The sequence below is a fragment of the Nothobranchius furzeri genome, chromosome 11 (genome assembly GCF_043380555.1).
Source record: "Nothobranchius furzeri strain GRZ-AD chromosome 11, NfurGRZ-RIMD1, whole genome shotgun sequence".
Taxonomy (NCBI): Eukaryota; Metazoa; Chordata; class Actinopteri; order Cyprinodontiformes; family Nothobranchiidae; genus Nothobranchius; species Nothobranchius furzeri.
This window is the reverse complement of record NC_091751.1, coordinates 22,133,049-22,154,283: the sequence shown is the minus strand read 5'-3', so window position 1 is coordinate 22,154,283 and position 21,235 is coordinate 22,133,049. Positions and strand designations below refer to the sequence as shown.

Below are 21,235 nucleotides of genomic sequence, written 5' to 3'. Positions count from 1 at the left end.
CTGTGAAATAAAAAAAAGATTTGATTTCCTTCTAGAATTAGATCAGGAGGCTTGTGAGGCTTGCTCTGTCACACAGTGAGGTTTGATTGCAAACTCAGGTCACCGCAAAACAAAGATGACTAAAGTGTTCAACTTCAGGGAGGCTACAAATAACTGTGGCATCTCCGAGAAGCTGAATCTCCGCCGAGACGTCTGTTCAGGAGAGATTTCCACGTGGATAGGTGTTATTGTCTCATCAGACTCGGCTAAAAGTCCTATCCATCTCTTTTTATTGCCTCATTCCTGCGAGTGGGTACAAACTCTCCTTCGTCCTTCAGGTTTCGCCCCATCCTCCTTTCCCCGGTATACATATTGTGCAGAGTTGGTGTTTTTGCTGCAGTGACCCTCCGAGTCTCTGCTCTGTTTCCTTGTGTGGCATCCTGCAGGCATGCAGCAGTGATTAAACATTTGAATAACTCACAGTGAAGAGTCCTGAGTCCCGACTGTATTTGCTTCTCTTGTCCTGCACACTCAGGTGTGAAGCGAGTGTGGGAGTGTTCTCCAGCAGCTCTTAATCTGCAGCAGCTCTGCTGATTATTTTTGCACGCTGAGGCGCAGATGCCCCGCAGATTCATAGTAATCATGGGATGTTTGCTGTCCTGTGTGCACGCCGGCTGCCCTATTAAGCTCCCCAACCTCTGCTATCTATTTTTATTACGTCTCATTAGAGCCTCCTTTAATCTGCTGGTAAACAACATAGGGTGTTAACTAGGTATTAATTAGATGAGTATAACATCCAATTATTGTCCTGAGGCCTAATGAGATGATCTACACCACTCTTGTAATCTATATATAGACCTGGGCATCAGGAGTTTAGCTGTGCATATCTGATTCCAGGTCTAACTTCCGGTTTAAATAATAATGATAATAACACCCTTTAGCTGCTAATTTTAAAGTCGTTTTAATAAACTGATTAATTTGCTTTGGTTTAAAGATTTTTTTTGTCTACATTTTCTTTTGTTGTGAGATTCTCTCAGATACAGGAGTCATAGAGATAATCCGTCAGATACGAGCAGCTCAAACCAAACTTGTGTGACAGAGGTGAGTGCCCCCCCCCCCCCCCCTTCCCCTTCCCGCCTGGGGAGAGGCAGGGCTCACAGATGGCACAGAGATGGGTGAGGAGGATGGGGGGAGGTCTACAGCCTCCTGAGTCATCCCGTTTACTTTTGAAGTTGGAGTGCATCACATGCATAATGAACCAAGAGGAATTCAGCCTGTTTGACAGCTTGATGTCTCACGCCAGCAGTGAGCCCCCCCCCCCCCCCCCCCCTCCCTTTGAAACATTCAGCCGATAAATCAGGAGGAGGAAAGCCAGCTGTTTAGGGAGGGAAGTGGCAGAAAAGGGGCAGGAAATGTAGGGATACAGTGCAAAACATCTACATCTTAACAATTTAAGTCCAAATCCACTTTAGGATCGATCCTGAAGACTTTGTTTATCGCTTAAGTCCACAAAATTAGAAACATCAAAGAGAAAAATCTAATTTTTATGTGAAAGTGATCAAATTTAATATATCCGCCGTAGCAGTGTGGCGTTAAACATGAAGGGCTTGTTAGGATGGATTTTTTTACACTGCATAGTTCAAAATACAACATAAAAGGAGTAGAAAGGATTGTAATTACAGGATTTTATCTTACAGTCGTTCGTTCAGTCACTTTCAACCTCTTATACACACACGGTTTACTGGAAAATACACACACAGATAGGCCAAACGAGCAGTGACGAGACGATGATGTGGATGGATGACGATGGTGGCTTTGTAAGACATCGTCATCTCTTAGCAACAGAAACCCACACAGGACTGACATTTGTGTTTAATTGTGAAAATCGAAGCTTATTGTTGGCGTTTTGCTACAGCGGGGATCCGTCTGTGTTCAATAAAACGAAGATTCTCTAAAAAAGACGCGTTTCAAATGCCAGTCTCGCTGGGAAAAAGGGTCTGGGAAAGCTCAGGACAGGATGGAAGAGGGTTAGAGCAGGATGCAAAGATGGTCAGCTAAGGTGGAATGGTTCAAAATAAGGAGAGGCAACAGAGACAAAAGGGATAACTCAAGAAAAAAAGAAGCTGATGATCTCACGTTCAAAGTCAAGGAAAACTATTGGGCCATGCTCAAGTTCGGCGCAAGCCAGCACTTTCAGGAGGTTTCCCATGAGCCCTCTGGAACAGAGAGAGGGGAGAAGAGCGTGGGTGATGGAGGGACAGGTGTTGGGACCGTGTGCACAGGGGTGTATAGATGTCTGTGTGTGTGTGTGTGTGTGTGTGTGTGTGTGAGTGTGTGTGTGAGCTTTGAGTGTGTGTAGTCCCTAGGAAGGACGGTGGCTTGGGTGGTGACGAGATGAGAGAGCAGTCGTTGGAATGGTATGGTTGGAGCACAGCGACACGGAGCGCCTTTAATCCCACTCTCCTCCAACCGTTAAAATGCTGCGAAGACTCAGACCAATCAGAACTTTACTTACACTGACGACATGAAAATTAAACATCATAAACCATTAATACAACTGATTTTGTCAAAAAAGTTGTGTGTCTCCATACTGCTTTGATTATTCAAAGTTGCCAAACATCACTGACGTTTGGGTGGAAAGATACAGCTTTAGGTATTCCAAAACGAAGATGCAATTTCATATTCATGTAAACATTTGTGGAAGACAGGAAATTCACAGTGAATTCAAATTTCTTATACATTGTACGTTATAAAGCCATTCTACCCAGGAACAAGAACCGCTCCAACCATCTATTTAAACACCAAGTTCACTCATGCAGTGGTCTATTAGCCTAGCATAAATATGATATGTGAATATATAGCCTGGCCACGGCCCACAAACAGATCTCCGTCGTGGGGTGGACTCTACGGTTGACTTTCAAGCTGTCTTTGCTCGCTATTGCATAATGAACAACGTGACGTACTCGCCTCTACGATTGTAGGCAGGGGCAGCCCAGCATGCACCATTGAAGACGCAGATACACCATTTTTCTAAACAAAGGACTTAAATACCTCTATCTGCTATTGACTCAAAGACAAGCCCAAGTCTAAAAAGACCCTTTCACTGTTTGTAAACAATATGACGTCAGCGAGAATGCGCGCGCAGCTTGGCAACAGAGAATGGCGTTGTGTCAGGCTTTATCAAGCTACGCTGCGGGGTTATCACCGGCAAATCTCGAATGTTATATTATTAAACTCACTTTAATGAATGGCAACAGACTCCCGGATCCCTGTGGCATTACGGAATGGGTGGAAGATGTAGGTGCGTGACCAGATATCCAGTGGCCCGATATATATACGTTTTTAGTGGAGAGGCCCAGTAAGTACACACGTGAGAAGCTACGGGCATACAAATCGTTAGATGCATACAACTATGTTGTCTGTGGCCACGTACAGAAAGTAAAATATCACGACATAGACTCTGAGTTTTGCGTCTTGAAGGCAGAAGTGCTTCCTAGCCAAAGACAAGGACACAAGACTGCTGTGTACGAGGCTTGGCTCATAGTAAACAAACCAGAGAACTACGTCTTCACAGCCAACTGTACCTGCATGGCAGGGTGAGTATAGCATAGGTTTCTTTTTTTAGCGTGCTCAGAGGACAATCGTGTTAATTTTAGAGAAATACAGTTTATACTAATATGCAGTGTAAATAAATGTAAATAAATAGACTGCAAACCAGCAAACCAGCAAACGCAACTTACTTTATTTAATAGAACACACGTTAACCAGCTTTCTGGTGTAATCTTCTTACATAATTACCTTACCTGATATAAAATGGGCGCTGCAAACTCGAGCATTTCGGATCGTGTTTTCAGTCCAGTTTTCATCAACCCTTTTGTTGGCCTGCAGCCACAGACGCCTCCGATTTTGTTGAAATGGATGTGCTCCCTTCGGAATTCTGTAAAGTTTCAGTCCACTGCTTGAAGAGAAGCGATTCTGGCATCCATACACGCAACAACCCAACATTTTTATGTGCTCAGAACTTCCAAACAAAGGGTTTAAAACGCTGTTTTAGTATCGAGTGTGAATGAGGAAGCCTTCACTCTCACTGCCAGGCTGCGCGCGCAACTTTTGATGACGTAGGTAGTAAAAGGGTCTATAGTTTGAAGTTGATTCCAAAGTCGTTTTATACGCCCAGTTGCAGTAACAAACAAACTGATGATTTGTGAGACACAAGACTGTTTGGGCCTGCTGAGGCTCCTAAGGAGCATGGCTAGACTAACCCGCTATGGTCTATCTAGATTTCTAGGCTAGTGGTCTCTAGCCTTGGGAGTATCTGAGGGACAAAAGCAATGGTGCTCCCGTTTCAAGAACTAGAAGTGAGCCAGAGCAGCTGGGAACAGAAAACTGATCTGGAGTCTTATTTCCTAGTATTTGAACATCTCTCCTCTGATTGGCTAACAGCAGCACAACTCTACCACTGCTTTCCAACGTTGATGTTTTATTTCCACAAACAGCACAAGCCTGAAGGAGTTCTGCCGTGTTGTGGAGTTTCTAAAGCTAACATTATCTTCTGCTAGCTAAAGCTTGGTTTATGCTTGACCGGTGATGCGGCTCGCGGCTGGAACGCGCTTCACAACTCGCAGTGTTTATGGTTCGTGCGGCTCGTCTCTGCGGTGAGCCAATATTCTCCCAAACTGTAGGGGGCAGCATGGAGCCCTACGGCATGCATCCAACACTCCACCATAGTAGAAGTAGAAATTACTGTTTACAACATGGCATTTCAGCATTTTTAACAGCGTCCTCGTCTTTTCCGACAGTGCGAGCTATTTCTCTCCAAGAATTATTACAACATGTTGATCACGGTGATCTCTGAGAGCTGAATCATACAAATGTCTGTATTTACGAACCTCTGCCATACTAGTTCTTGCCAGTCCGCCATGTTTTTCCGCGTCCGTCCGTCCGCGTGGTTAGAAATTTTGGGTTGGTTTATGCTTGACGCGTCCGCGAGGTCCGCACGGCTCCGCGCAGAAAAGTTGCGTCATTTTGTGTCATTTTAACAACCACGCCCCTCCACCGCGTCTCCGCACGGCCCAAGATTTCCGCAACGCGCACCTTGGAAAATTTCTAACCACACGGACGGTCAGACACGAAAAAACATGGCGGACCGGCAAGAACTAGTATGGCAGAGGTTCGTAAATACAGACATTTGTATGATTCAGCTCTCAGAGATCACCGTGATCAACATGTTGTAATAATTCTTGGAGAGAAATAGCTCGCACTGACAGAAAAGACGAGGACGCTGTTAAAAATGCTGAAATGCCATGTTGTAAACAGTCATTTCTACTTCTACTACGGTGTAGTGTTGGATGCATGCCGTAGAGCTCCATGCTGCCCCCTACAGTTTGGGAGAATATTGGCTCACCGCAGAGACGAGCCGCACGAACCATAAACGCTGCGAGTTGTGAAGCGCGTTCCATCCGCGAACCGCATCACCAAGCGGAAAGTGAATGCGTCAAGCATAAACCAAGCTTTTCCGAGGTGCGCGTTGCGAAAATTCTGGGCCGTGCGGAGGCGCGGTGGAGGGGCGTGGTTGTTAAAATGACGCAACTTTTCCGCGCGGAGCCGTGCGGACCTCGTGGATGCGTCAAGCATAAACCAACCTTAAGACGTTCTCTGCCATTGCCTGGACACTAAACCAACAACAGCCTTCCTTGTCGTGAGCCAAGATGGGTGAGTCCATGAATGTTAATTTTCAGTGTGATGTAGATCTGACTGGCTTTTCTTATTCGAGCGTTTCAGCATCTATTCTCTATCAGCGGCTAATGCAGGAAATAATGCTAGAACAATATTTTTACATTTAACCTTCATGTTGAAGTCAGAGTGACCGATTGTGAACTTGTTCTTTTAAAAAAACAAAAAATGAAAATTGCATCCATGCCTATAATGAGTGAACTTCTGGATTCTGTATTTGATTAAATGAAAGCAGAAGTGAAACTAGCCAATCTGAAAACAGCCATTTCACTGCTGACACCATTTAAACTCCATAAAATCAGGAGTTTCTATAATAATCCATATTATATGCGTATATTACTGTTTATTCATGGTAGTGCATGTGCACATCACTCACACCAGTGCACGTGTCTGTATGATTCTCAGTTAGAGAGTGGGACTGAAGAGCGACTGATGACAACAAACAACACCCCCAACAACACTCCATCACACCATCAACAACTATGCATCTCACGTCTGACCCCGCCCACCGACCTCCCACTGCACACCTCCTCTCCACGCTCACACATCAAACACCCACCCACCCACACACACACACACACACACACACACACACACACACACACACACACACACACACACACACACACACACACACCCCTGATGCTCACTTACTTTCAAAGTCCAGGAAAAAATGTGGACAGTTCTCTAAATCCTTGCCAAGGACCTTAATGAGGTTCCCCATGGCTGGCGACCTGGACGGGAGGAAACAATAAAATGCACACAGAACCTGGCAGCCTGCATGAAGACATACAACAGGAACATGGACAACACAGCAGGTTCTGGCTGGTGTTATTTCTGTTGAACCCATCTGCTTCACTCTAATTGTCCTTCCTTATCTCCTTCTGTTTAGTCTGAAGCTAAGTCAGACGTCCCAGTCGTCGCCGACTCGGATCACAGATTGGATCTGATGCACGGCATATTCTGTGTCCAACTGCAGCAGGGGCAAAATCCAGATCTGAATTGTTTAGCTGGCTGATCTGTGGTCCATGGAGCTGGACAGCGGTTCTAATTTATTTACATTACTGTAGTAACACAATAAAAACCTGAAGGCTTCCCTCTAATGCTTTATACGTGCACGTTTAGGGTCTACACGTGCCCTTATATCATAAAAAATAAAAAAAATCAAATCAGATGTAAATGTTTATGTTAATAAAGTCATGTCCATTTTAAGCTGGCTAAATTATTGAACAAGACTGGGAAATCAGGGGAACTGGAGTTTTTGACGCTAATGCTGTTGAAGCTGGTGGCGGGATTTACACACTAGTAAATAAACACACAACCAACAGTCAGAGGGGCCATAAACTTGAGCAACTTCACTTTGGACATCACTCTGTCACCCTCTGCTGAGCAGAAGCTGGGCTTAACAGTTTTGTGGTTCAGGTAAGGCTCTCTACCTGCTTTACAGCAATAGCAGTTTACTATGTTGGTAGCTAGTATAAAGGCTAGCAGTTAGCTTTCCAGCCAATAAAAAAACACAAGAAGAATTGAGCTTGTTTTGTCTTTGGAGGTGAAGCAAAGAGCGAATAACCAGAGTGAACAATGATGCAGCATACACCACTTTTTAGGGAGGAGACTGCAAAATCCCAGACTGATGGTGACCTGGCTTTGTTGCTACTGGACTTTTATTTTGTCAAACAGAGATAATCTGTTTTCTTCATAACATTTAAAATCAGTTGGCTTGTGTTAGCATTAACCATTGACATATATACTGGACAATTCGTATCCATAGGGTCCAGTTAAAAAAAATTTGTGCCAAAATGGGAGGTTCCCACCACCGCCATTTTGACTCTGTCACAGGTTCCGTCAAGCCTAGACAATTCCAAAAAAGGGAAAAGAGGTGGAGCTGAGTGTGGGGCTGTAAGGCTGGGATCAAATGATGACACCCGTCAAACTGAAGCGATGTAGCTACAAGCTAACCCAAAGCTAACGCGGAGGTGGTAGGTGCCTAGCTACAACCGGAGTTAACTCTGCACAACACCGGAGCTTCTGTCAGAGATGCGCTGAGCTGCCGCCGGTTAACACAGAGGTCTCCCGAGAGCTCCACAAGCAGATGATTCATGCTTTTTGAACCTTCATGGTTCCCGTAGTCTCCCTGTGCACGAGCAGAGAATGCTAGTAATGTGTGTGAAGGAGCTAATGTTAAGCGCGGGTTTTCTTTTTGCCGCCTGGGTGGAGCCGAGCAGTGTTTTTGACGCGAGGGCGGAGCAGAGCAGTAGGAGAAACAGTATTTGATGGGGAAGCGAGATCTGATGGTACACCAGCAGCCCGCGCAGCAGACAAGCACCGCTGCGGTCAGAGATGCGCCGAGCTGCCGCTGAGGGGAGGGAGACCATACCGATAGTCGGAACCCAGCTCCACCAACGTGTTATATTTCAACCCGTTTTCTAAAGTGCAGCATTATGTTAAATGCACTGGGTTTTACCCTATTACATTTAAATTTCATGGTTAAACAGTACATGTTAAAATCTAAGCTCAGCTCGTGCAAGAGCGGCAGTGACCTAAAATACATAAATATAATTTTGCTTACCGAAAAAAATGAAGTAGAGACTTCTTGGACGCTCTATTAGTGCAATTGATGCCACAGCAAGTCATTTTGTCCAACAATTGCACAAATAATATCCAAAAAGAACACACAAACATCACAACCAATGGCTTAAGTTGAGAGACTGAAAATGGTGGAACAGTTTTCAGGTGGAGGCCTTTCGCCGGAGCTAGCTCTGCGCTCACGTGGGTCGGATGCTTATTAATTATACAGAATTTTAGGCTTTTAATACACTTAAACAGAAGAGTGACAAAAAAATCATCCCCTCAGAGATGTCATGAGTGTATACTAGATCATTTAAACCACAAACATGTTTTGGTACCAGGCTGTAAACATGTTTATTTCTGCTGTGAAATTGGTATTTTTAACATGGGAGTCAATGAGGATTTGCTCGCTTCTGACACCAGCCCCTAGTGGATGAGGGTGGAACTGCAATTTTTGTCACTTCCTGTTTTGCTTCATATCCAGACCCGAATTATGGGGGCTTGGCATTAACATAGCACTAGCTCTAGCAGGCTGCGGCAGGGTTGTTTACAACTGTTGTAATTATGCTTTTAACCAGCAGGAGGGAGAAGCCAGGTCACAAGTCATCAGCAATAGAACCAAAGCCAAGCCCCGAGTATTTTGTGATGCCATCAGTTTGAACTTAATATCATCAGATGTTCACCTTGAGTCCAGTGACCGGAGTCCACATGTCTGTTGATGTAAAGGTTTTTTAAACAATGCTGTGTGAAATGTTGCAGATTGAATTATATTAAAGTGGATGAACCAGCCATTAGCTCATCTGTTACGTAGAACATGAAGCCATATCTCCAGACAGGAGGACTTGTGTGCTAAAATGACACGCCAGACAGCAAAAAGCAGAATCCAGCTTTATAAAACCACTCAGAAACCTCTCGATGAAATACTTTTTGTTAAGGTAAGATTAGCAGCAGCCAAGTTGCACCTCCTCTCCTTTCATCGTGTGTGATGTTAGCCCCCACCAGGGGCTCATTGGTGCCCCCACCACCCTCTCTGAGAACGATTTATAGCCAGCATTTGCATGTTTACGAGATGCCGCCATCCACCGCAAGACAGAACATGGCTCAGTTTTGTCGTTGCTCAGCAGGAATGGGTGTTGCAACGCAGCACTGAGGTTCGGACAGATGGAGTTACGCTTGCCGAGGCGGCTTCCGGTCATTTGTCTTCGTCTCAAATCAGAACCACGCCTTCTACCTCTAAACCACTGGGCGTGTGATGAGACAGCTGTATGCCAAGTCACCTCTGCAACCCTCGGCCACCACTTTAAACATGATAACTCCCCACCTGCACCGTGATGCGTTCTGAACGAAGGTTATGAATATATGAATAAGAGATTCTCATTCTCCAGCCCGACAAGGTGATTGTGAAGGAGAATTCCTGTTGAGGTGAAGAGCTCGGCCTCGTGCGAGGCGGCAGAAAACTTCTGATGCATGAAAAACCTGACACTGGTGTGTGCCAGAGGTAGCATCGCATGTAACAGCACCCATGAAGGGAGGCTGGAGCAACATGCGGTCCATCCTGAGAGCAGAGCTCAGCTGATGGTTGCCAGGATACGGTTGGCCTGGTGACTCTGCTCATCTTAGCTGACGATAGGGAAGCATCGAGCCCGTGCACACACCGAACCGCTTAAACCGCAGTGATCTGATGCATTAATGAGGTCCCCATTAACTACAGCTTTCTCTCTTCTTACCCTCGTCTCCTCTGAGCGTTCTTCTTCTTCTCCTTCTGAAATCTCTTCTCTGAGTTTTCCCAGATCGGAATCCTTCCGTGGCACCGGTTATCGCTCTGCTTCTCTGGAGACGAATACAAACTTCTGCTCACTCTCTCTCTCTCTTTCCGTGTGTGTGTCCACTTCACACTTCTCTTTTTCTGACTTCTATTAAAAGACCCTGTGGTTTTTTCTGTTTGCGCTGGTCTACATGCCTGACTTTGTTCCAGCAGTGCTGCGTTTACAGGCGATGATGTGAGGTTGACACCTCAGAGCAGAGGTAGGGTTAATTCTTACGTTTCAGACGCATTTCTGAAGCATCTCTTTGTTTTGTTTACACAGAAAACACCCATCCTCTCCAAATCTCTGACGTCAGAATGAGTTCCTCAAAAATCTCCCCTGCAGCTTTCCTTTCTGTCTCACTTCTCCATTTCACCACTCTGCAGTGCTCTCCCCACTCCTTGGGCTTTGTCTTGTCAAAGCACATTTCTGTCATGATGTCATTCAGTCTCGCTTTTGGCCCTCAGGAGAAAACAAATCTAAAGAGCAGGACGAGAACCACGGCGGGGTCATCCAAACACGCATTCACGTCCATAAAGTCCACAAAAGTAGCTGAAAACTTGACGGGCAGCTTGTTTGATCACTAAGGCATGGCATTCTGGGAATTAGGAAGTGTGTTTGGTGGACACTGGTTGCGGTTTCTCTCACACGCAAACAGACAGTGTTTGCATTCAGGCAGCGTGAAAGTGGAGCAAAGAGCTTCTCTTATGCAACTGCACAGCTCTCATCTGTAGTCCAGCAAAGGAGCGTGAAACGAGGAGCTCCTTGAGGCCTAAAAAGGACACAGATCGGTGACCACATGGGGTTGAAAGGCAAACCTGACCCAGACTTGGAACCAAGTGCCACAGCCAAGTGTCTCTGAAAGATCCCTCTTGTTACGGCTCAGGAAGCTCATCAGTGTGGCTTTACCGAGCACAGAAACCTCTAATAACTCCCCAATAATCCCTTTTTAAACTTCCCCTGCCCTCCGTAGTCAACCACAACCTGTCCAGAAGTGTGAATCAACACTAATTTACTCAGTGTTCCTAGTTAGCTCCATGTGTTTTCAGATTGTTTTCTCCACCGCCCATCTTCTGTTCCTACCTTCGTTGCTTGTGTTATTTTCCCCACAGGAACGCTTCTCTGCATCAACCAGGGCTCGTCAGCTCCTCACGATGGTTACAGCATCAGCGCCCAACACCTGGCAACAGCAGGAAGGCAGAGAGAGGTCAACATCAACTTCAAGACAGCACAGTCCCACGCAGGTAGTATCTCTGGAAAATATCCCACTTGGAGACGGCAGGAGTCAGCTGGGAGTGTGGCGAGCCACGTAAAAACACAAAGAATCTGTTCATCTCATTCTTTAATCGCTGGATGTGTGACAGCAAAGGCACAGATACTTCTATTTTTGTGTTTACATCATGGAACCAACCTGAAAATGTAAGCCCGTTTTTATGAAACAGTGTGGTTATTACAGTTTGAGTTTTGTTTAAATATTAATAAATGTGTGATTTGTTAATACTCAGTGTGTGCATCACTTTCAGATAAAACATCATCAAACTTTAGCTCAAGATCTGTGAAAAGAAGCTAGCGGTGAGAATGATGAATGGGTTGACTTTAAAAAATGAACATCTCTTGATTTTTTTTTATTAATTAGTGGTTCCTCACATGGGATGCAAACAGAAAGACAACGTTAAAGCAACAATAAAAAGTTGTTAATACTCTAAACCAGGGATTCCCAAAGTATGGTGTGCGCACCCCTGGGGGTGCGCGAGCTGCCGCTAGGGGGTGCGCGAGGTGAAAAGTGTAATGGCTGCGGAGCTCAGAGAAGTCTGTCAAAAGTCACCATTAGCGTAGAAACTCATTTGTGGGCGGGCCTAAGAAAAAGTAAGTGGACCCAATAAATGTAATTGAAAACAAGTATATTTTGCTTGTGTGTGTGTGTGTCCTCCGCACATGCCCTAGCTCAGGGGTCGGCAATCCGCGGCTCTGGAGCCGCATGCGGCTCTTCCATCCATCTGATGCGGCTCTCTGTGCTTGTAAAATAATGAATGGATATTTAAATAAAAAGCTTTATATTGTACTGCATAAATTTTACATCTGTATGCTAATTCTAAATGTGAAGATTGTCTGCGTAAACCTGAACAAGTCCAGCCCAGTCTTACTGTGTGACCGGGTTGACGCGTCACGTTTGTGCATAATCATAGGCGCATTCTGAGCTGAAGAGGATGTGAGATTCTGGGACTCTCCTCAGACGCCACATTGGGCACAGGAACAAGCACAGTTCAGCCAACGTTTCATCATCAGGGAACATTTTCTAAGTGACAATTCTCTCTGAGAGACAGGGTTTGGAAAAAACTCGCTTCAGTCAGAGGAATCTTCCCGCATGCGCTCTGGTTCTGCGACGCGCTCCAAGCCCCTCTCCACATCTTCAGCTCGCTGTGCACCTTATGTACGTGCTGACAGTGAGCTGCGCTGAGCAGTGTCCAGCTCAGATGTTCAGAAGGAAATTTTTTCTTGAGTGATTTAGCTACATCTGCGATGTGCGAAACGAATAAAGTGTCAGTTCGTCTGCATGCGTCGGGGTAATTCTTTCTATTCTTTCTCCGTCAAAATAAACGGTCAAATACGGGATCTGTCCGGTCAACACAAGCCCTGCTTTTAACTGTTCTGTTTTCTTGTGAAAATTGTTACAAACTAAACTTGATTACCACCAGAGCCAGGCGCACTGCGACGTTATCTCCGTCACTGTAAATGAGGGAAAAACAAAATGATCGGATCCTTTTCTGACCTTCCCCATCTACAAAGTTTAATTACAACAATCAAACGTGACAGAGCCTGGATTTGTATTCTGAACAGTCTAAACATGTTTTAAAAAGAAACGTATGACAAAAGTGGCACCTGCTCAGTAAAACCACCAACAGGGTGAAAAATATCTAAATATTGTCGGCAGAGACGGGCTACAACTTCTGGATCCGTTTTATATAAATCGTTTTATTGATTATCGTCTTATGAAAGATAACTTTGACGTACACGAGCGACCGGTACCGGCTGCTGTCACCTGTTGTGAGCAGCGCTCTGCTGTCTGAGGGTAGGCCCCGCCCACAACGCCGTGGCTGCTGCAGTGTTTTCTTTACTATGGGAAACTGGTAATAATGGCTCTTTGATGGGAACAGGTTGTCGACCCCTGGTTTACCGTGACGTCATATATATATATATATATATATATATATATATATATATATATATATATATATATATATATATATATATGTATATATATGTATATATATATATATGCCATGCCCTGATGTGGGGGCTGGGGGGTGCGTCAACATGGTCGGGACATAGAAGGGGGTGCGTGGCTAAATAAGTTTGGGAACCACTGCTCTAAACTATTGCTTTCAGCTGGTTCTTGAGCCAGAAACCTGAGCATCTTCACACTGGACAATGTTAGCATCATCTTGTTAGCACTAGCTCGTTGTTAGCGCTAGCTCATTGTTAGCGCTAGGTACAGCAATCTTTACGATAGTCGTAATTCCGTAAGAGGGAGAAACGTATTAAGTGTTGCAATACTAATACTGTAATAAGCTGGTTGGGAACAGTGACTCAGTTTTAAATAGGGATGTACTCGTATAAAACATGAGCTGATATCAATATTGATTCTGCTGTTATGACCAATAAACAATATTTACTGACGCCATACTGAGACTGATATCATATCCCTACACTTTCAGCTCCAGGCAACAACAACAACACCACTTGGTCTTCTTCAGTCAAACAGCCTGTCCATATCCCCTCCATCTTGTCTCCCCAGCATCTTAGCTCTGCTCCTAGCGTGTCCTTCACCTTTACCCCTGTGTTGTCTAGATGTGTTTTTTCTTTAGTCATTCTTTGTTCATGGTTTAGTTTCTTCTCACAGCCTTCTAGTTCAGTTGTAAAGTTTTCGATTCAATGTGTTCTGTTTGCCCCTTATGCCCCATGCAGCCTTAGCGTTTCACTGCCTAGTGTATTCTTTCAGCATTTAGTTCTGGTGTCTTGTTCTCTATCTGTGTCTAGTTTTACCTGGTTACCCTCTTGTCTTTCTGTATTGCCTCCATCCCTCAGAGTTCTGTGCCTTTGTGTTTGTCCCCCAGTGCCCTGTTCACCAATCACACCTGTTCCCTGTTTCCTTATCACTGCCTCAGTCTATTTAAACCAGTTCACTCATTGTCTGTTCCGTGTGTGCGTGTGATGGTGTAATGGAGTATGGTTCTGTTCCAAACGGCACCCTCGCACTCCCGTACTCAAGAGGAGGGACTTGTAAAGTACGCAACAATGTTCATGTTATGATCTGCTGTGGTGGCCACATTGAACAGTGTTGTTTCCAAAAGTTAATGTTGATGTACACAGACATGAAACTCATTTAAATTAAAAAAATTTAAAGAGGTCCTTCACCCATAATTGTAATACATTTGCAGTGGTCTCTACTAGAAGTGATAACCTTGTACTCAGGGGGATAAAAGCTCAGATGCATCTGTTTCAGGAAGCAGAAGTCAGATGGAGAAAGCTGCTTCAGACGGCAGGATCTGGAATCTTATTTCCTGATATTTGGACATCTCGCCTCTGATTGGGTAATGGCAACACAACTCTACCACTGACTGTTTGCTCTGCAACGTTGATGTTTTATCATTACAAATGATAAAACATCAGTTCTGCTGGAGTGGAGTTCTGCTGTGTGGTGGGGTTACCGCTAACAGTTAGCTTCCACTAGCCGAGACATTTGCTGTTTCCTGGATGCTAAACCAACAACGACCTTTTTTTGTCGCGAGTCAAGATGGATGACGTAGATCTGTCATGCTTTTCAAATACTAGTTTCACCGTCTACTTTTGATCCGAAGCTAACGCAGGAGATAGGTGTAGGAGACTATTTTCATGTTCAGCCTGCATGAAAAACTCCGAGTGACTCATCATTTTCTCTGTGAAGGATCCCTAAATATTTCCAGCACCCTTGATAACTCCACTAATTGGTAAAGTTTGTACCTGCAGCAAATACAATAAACTGGGTGAGTTGATGGAAAAGCACAAGTGCATTTTTCCAAACCTCGGGGAACGCTACTGAAAGAGGAGCTGCAGAGTTCAGTAATAATTTTCTGAGTTCATTGCTGAGAACAAGTACTCCACATTCAATCATTAAGGCCATTTCTGCATTACAAATGTGCTCCTTAAGGCTTTGGTGATTTTCTCAAGAGAAACACATCAAAGCTCCAAAGTTTACGCTGAAAGATTGAATCCGGAAACCAAAAGGTGCTTCTACCATTTTTATTATGCCGTTTCAACGTGTTACTCTATCTCTTTATTGTCTGTCTCACACAGACCGTCTAACCCGCTGCCTGGTGTAACTATTAACACTGCAACTGCTGCCGTTGCATCATCCAATCTCATCAGGAGAGAGAGAGAGCAGTCAGGAGGAAGGTGGGATATTTGCAGAGGAGTTGCTAGGGAAACGCAGCATCTCATTCTCATGGCAACCGGTATGATTTGCTGCTATCAGTGCAGTGGATCGGATAAACATACTGATGAACTGTACTCCCCTTAATGGTGTGATAACATTAACATTCCTTCATGTGGGGGCTATAAGTCTCCACACACCCCTGGAAGTCCACAGCTCTTGTTTGAAGAGGGGAGCTTGTGGCGTTACTGATTCAGGTTAATTGCTTATTGATTTTTTTTATCCATCTTCTAAATGAAAGAACAAAGTGTGGGGTGCCTACTGAGGCCACGGAGGTGAGGAGTTAATCTAAAGACATCGCAGCATGCATCTGTGAACAGATAGGTAGCGAACAGCAACTTTTCAGAGACACAGACAACTGAATCTTTCATCACTTAAAGATTTTGTGCAGCTTATTACATAATATGTCCAATTAACGTGTGTCACGTTGCGGGTGTGGATGACGGCGGACCGTGTGTGGAGGCGCTGAGCCAGAGGCAAAAATGCAGGCTCGGATAAAGTAAAAATGGTTTTAATGGCAGAGCGGGAACGACAGAACAAAACGACGCTGACAACAACAAACAATGATCCGACAAAGACTCAAACAAGACGGGAGGTATGAACACTCAGGGAAACAATCAGGAACACATGGGCAGATTAACAAAGGGCAGGTGAGAACAATCAGGGAAGCAGGAGCAGATTGTGACCCCCCCCCCCCCCCCCCCTTAAGGGGCGGATACCAGACGCCCACAAAAAACCCATAACTCGGACACTTGGACTCTGGAACTCGAACACTCGGACTCTGGAACTCGAACACTCAGGTGGCAGAGCAGGGGCCTCTGAAATAGGCGGCACAACTCTGGCTTAGGTGAGTTCCTTGAGCTCTGGTTTGGGCTGCAGTAGCAGGACTCTTAAGAGGCTGCAGCATAGAGGACCTGCAGGCGTAGGCCCCGCAGGCATGGACCAGGAAGTTGATGCACTGCAGGAGCGACGCAAGGAAACCAGGATTGGCGGCAGGTACTCAACATACGGTCAGAGCAGGTGCACATAAGGATACAACTGGGTCCATAGGCTGAGGCTCGGGTGAAGGGAAGCAGAAATGGAGCAGGAAATCCAGCACTACCACCACGAAGAATGTTGGTGTGCGTAGGGATGTTTTACCTCATCAAAACTCCAGGATCCGCAGCTTCCATGGGAAAACAGGACGGGGCGAAACAGCAGGAGAGGAGAAAATGGTTTTGACCACCCCGAGAACAGGTAGGATGCGCCAAAACCTCCCAATGGGCTCGACCACCCCGAGAACAGGTAGGATGCGCCGAAAACCCCTCAAGTCGAAATCTCCCTCCGCTGAAAAGGAGACAAAGCAAAAAATCCTCCAGGCAGACGAATAGAGCTCACCACAGGTCCAGGTTGGTCGGATCATTCTGTCACGTTGTGGGTGTGGATGACGGCAGCCCATGTGTGGAGGCGCTGAGCCAGAGGCAAAAATGCAGGCTCGGATAAAGTAAAAATGGTTTTAATGGCAGAGCGGGAATGACAGAACAAAACGACGCTGACAACAACAAACAATGATCCGACAAAGACTCAAACAAGACGGGAGGTATAAACACTCAGGGAAACAATCAGGAACACAGGGGCAGATTAACAAGGGGCAGGTGAGAACAATCAGGGAGGCAGGAGCAGATTGTGACAACGTGATGCTCTCTGAAATTAGCCCAACCTTCAGGCCATTTCTACATTGATAGATTACTATTTTCAGTTCTGCTAATTAGTTGAGACCTTCTGTTTGCTTTCCCTCATTTTAATTATTTGGTGATAAGTCACAGCTTACATTATCACACTTCCTAAATATGCATATCTATATGGTGTGCGGTGGAGATGCAGCTTCATCCATCTGTAAACCACGGACCACACGCATCCTTAAAGGTCACGTTCACCAATTTTTTCAGAACATTAGCAGTTGTCTCTAGAACAAATGCATGCCTTGTGAGTCAATCGCTGTTGGAAGTGAGCCAGGGCAGAGGTGAGCTGAAGACGGAAAGTTTTGGAGTCTTGTTGCCTGCTATTTGGAAATCTAACCTCTGATTGGCTAACAGCAATATGACTCACCCCTGACTCTATTTGCTCTGCAAAATTGATGTTTTATTTCCACGAATAACACAAGCCTGGAGGAGTTTTGCTGTGTGGTGGAGTTGCCAATGCTAATGATGAGCTTCTTGTAGCCCAGGCGTTCTCTGCTGCTTCCTGTCGTGAGTCAAGATGAATGAGTCCATGAATGTTAAGCGAGAGGGTGACATAGATCTGTCAGGATTTTATAATCCTAGAGTTTCATCGTATGTTTTCAGTCAGAAGCTAGTGCAAGAGATAGGTGTAGGAGACTATTTTCCTGTCCAGCTTGCATGAAAAACTTTTGACTGATCTTTTAAAAAATAATAAGTAAAAAGTCGGGATCCCAAAAAATAACCGAATTGTTTTCTATGGCATTTATGTGGTTTAGTTCTGGAAACTGTCTGCAGCTTTTAAAGATGTGGTTTACCGGTAAACCATATTTTTAAATACTATGTAGAATAGAATAGAATAGAATAGAATAGAATAGAATAGAATATTGATGCTGCAACAGGATTTCAGTGGTAGAGTCGCAGATTTTACAGACTCCAGTCAACAATAAAATGTTACGATTAAAAAAAGAAAAAGAGAAATTTTCTGATTCTACTCTGGAAAAAAAAACATTTAGAATGGGTATGGATGATCAAATCTTCAATATTCGATCTAAATATTTATCATTTCTTTATACCCAAATGAAGTTCATTTTAAGATGATTACTAATATTTATCCATGCTCTGAAATTTTCAGACTAAGATCTCATGTGGACTGTAATAAATGCTAATTTTGTCCAAAAGCTGTTTGAAAGGTTTTAATAAACATTAAAGTGGTGCAGTCAGTGATGCCGTGTCAAGTACTGGGACTGGGCCCAGATCATCCAAAGTTGAATTGAATTTGAATTTATTCAGTCAAAAAAACATAATAATAATAATATGATGAATAAAACATTACATTTAAAGTGACTGAAAAGGTTCAGGCCGAAGTAAAAAGCTTATATTAATGCTTTTCCTTTTTAACCAGTTAAACAAATGAATCTACCCCTTTAACACACAAATCTATACAATTTAAGCAAAAATAGAAAAGAAGGAGAAGACAAATATACACCGTTTAGTCAAATAAGTTCATAATACTCTTACATTTACAACACAACCTATAAAGTCTTGTAACCGTCAAAAAGATCTTCCAAACCATTCTTTAAACAACAAAAATGTACCACAAGTTCTTACATTTACACTGGCTTTATTCCACAGTGTAACCCACACCACAGATATACGTTTACTTTTAACTTCTTTTTTTTTTTTTTGCCAAAGGAACAGTAGATGTATTAAAATCTCTAAAATCGTACGTAGTTTCTACACAAGAAAAAAACTTTTGTATACTTTGCGGAAGTAACTTTAATTTAGCTTTATACATAATTTGCACTATTTTATAGTAAACTAAATCATTAAATTTCATAACATGTGATTTTAAAAACAACCGATGTGTATGTGCCAAAGAATCTGCCTTATTAATAATACATTTTGCACATTTTTGTAAGAGAACTATTGCACTAACTAACGTTTGGTTAGTCCGTCCCCAGACTTGCACACAGAGTGAAATGTAAGGTCGTACGAGTGAACAATAAATGAAATGTAAAGCTGCATAATTCAACATATGTCTTGATTTGTACTGCATTGCTATAATCTCAGAAAGTTTTCCTTTAATGTAATAAACATGCTGTCTGCATTTCGTTCTATGATCAATAACCATCCTCAAAAATTTTATTTCTGCCACCCTTTCAATTTCAACATTAGATATTTTTGAGTTAATTTCCCTGTCAAGTTCCTGTTGATTACCAAATATCATAAATGTTGCCGTTTTTAAATTGAGTGATAATCTGTTAATATCAAACCAAGTCTGAAGAATTCCCAATTCTTTTTCTATTGAGTTGATGCCAAAGTCGATTTAAATGAGCGCTGTTCCTGAGTCGACCGCCATCTTTGTAGTTTTTCTTTATCTTAGCTCTGCCAAGCCCATTCAATGTCTCTTTTTAAACATGAAGCGCTGTGATTGGCCAGACCTAAAATCGTTCAGACCTATAGTAGACCTTCTGAGACTCTAATGGAGCGTGGCTAGACCGACATGCAGAGCTAAATCTTCTGCTACTGCTACGGCTGGACTACGGACTCCAGAAACTAGTTATAATTTCACTTTCTTCATTGTCTTTTCTCACATCAGAGCAAAAGGAACACCACCTGTCATCATTTATGAGGTCATGGTTGACGTTCTTGAAAACCGATGGTAATAACAACAATATTTGGTGTTTTGGCGTGAGCAGAATCCTAAATATTTTAGGACCCTAGCTTTTCATTTCCTTTACCGTCATGCAGCTCTAAGTGAGCGATGCAGTGCGTGTGCATCTTTAACGTTATACAGAGTGGGACAATGTCTTCTTTGTAATTCTTAAGTAGACCAAACCAAATCAATGAGCTTCCTGGAAGACTTTGATATTAACTCTGCACTCATGAGCCCCGTCATGAATCAGTGTCAGGGTAATCAAATATGAGACTACTCTGCCATCTCCAGAGAGCAGACACTGTCAGGGGGTCTGGAGCAGACCCTCTTTAAATGTACCAACAGCTGCTTCTTCAGTAAGATCCAAACGGATACGTGTCCTGAGATGGTGGAAGGGATGGAAAGAGAGGAAGATGGAAACAAAAGTAGAAGGGCAAAGGTCACGATGCGATCCTATGGAGACATCTGTCTGTTTTGTTGTGACAGCTCATGTTTCTCCTGAATAGGCCCTTATCTAGAAAAAAAACATCCATTTGGGATGGTTTTCATCTCCACCTGTCCCTTCCTTTTCTCTCCTCCTTTCTCCACCTGTTCATTCACTCATCTTTTCATCACACACCTGTTTGACCTCTTCTTCTTGTGTGTGTCTTTTAATCCTCTGCCCTTTGTTTCTTTGTTCTCGTCATACTTCTGCATAAACAGATGAGTGTCTGGGCTCATGTAGGAGGCAAAAATGAGGAGAAAAGAGTACAGGGAAGGAAAAGAGAAGCTTTTATTTAGCTGAATTTGATTATTAATGATTGAGAGAGGTTCAAGAGAAAAGGAGGTCAGGGTATTCTCAGGAATGAGAAGATGCGACAATGAGCCGGTTTCCTTCAGAGCCGACCAGAACACAGCTAAGGAACGATGAAACCCTACAGCCAAATGTCTCAAGCCCAAGCACGCACACACACACCCATGCACACACATTCATGCACACTAATGAGCAATAACTGCTCTGCTGAGGTGAGGAGGGAAGGACAGAGATGGTAAAAAGAGGCTGAAAGAAGGTGCGGAAGAGAGAAACATGGGGAAGGAAAGAGAAAAAGGAGACTAAGATGCTCCTGGATCACCCCTCCCCCTCTTCATCTCATCCTCTCTGACACACACACACACACACACACACACACACACACACAGATTGGTGATTCTCTGATTCTGACAGAAAGAAGAGGGTGACTGTTCTGGCATGTTGGAACTTCATCGACACACATCATGATCATCTCTTCAGCAAAATGAAGAGTTGGAGCAACTAGCGAAATATTTGGCTTTTTTTCTCAAAAAC

At 43.9% G+C, this 21,235-nt stretch overlaps 1 protein-coding gene across 8 annotated transcripts in view; it reads right to left on the bottom strand.

Moving 5' to 3' along the window:
- fam49al (family with sequence similarity 49 member A, like) overlaps positions 1-21,235 on the bottom strand; it is a 45,937-nt gene that overhangs the window by 9,172 nt on the left and 15,530 nt on the right. For 2 of the 8 annotated variants that reach the window (XM_054745998.2, XM_054746008.2), the window contains exons 2-3: positions 11,169-11,265; positions 2,116-2,195 (exon numbers count right to left, since the gene is read on the bottom strand). In XM_054745998.2, coding sequence (XP_054601973.1) covers positions 2,116-2,188 — 73 coding nt within the window. In that variant the 5' untranslated portion in view covers positions 2,189-2,195; positions 11,169-11,265. Of the gene's footprint in view, positions 1-2,115; positions 2,196-6,366; positions 6,447-10,007; positions 11,123-11,168; positions 11,266-21,235 lie in introns of those variants that run through there. The other 6 variants (XM_054746021.2, XM_015955696.3, XM_070556040.1 and 3 more) reach the window with 5 other exon arrangements.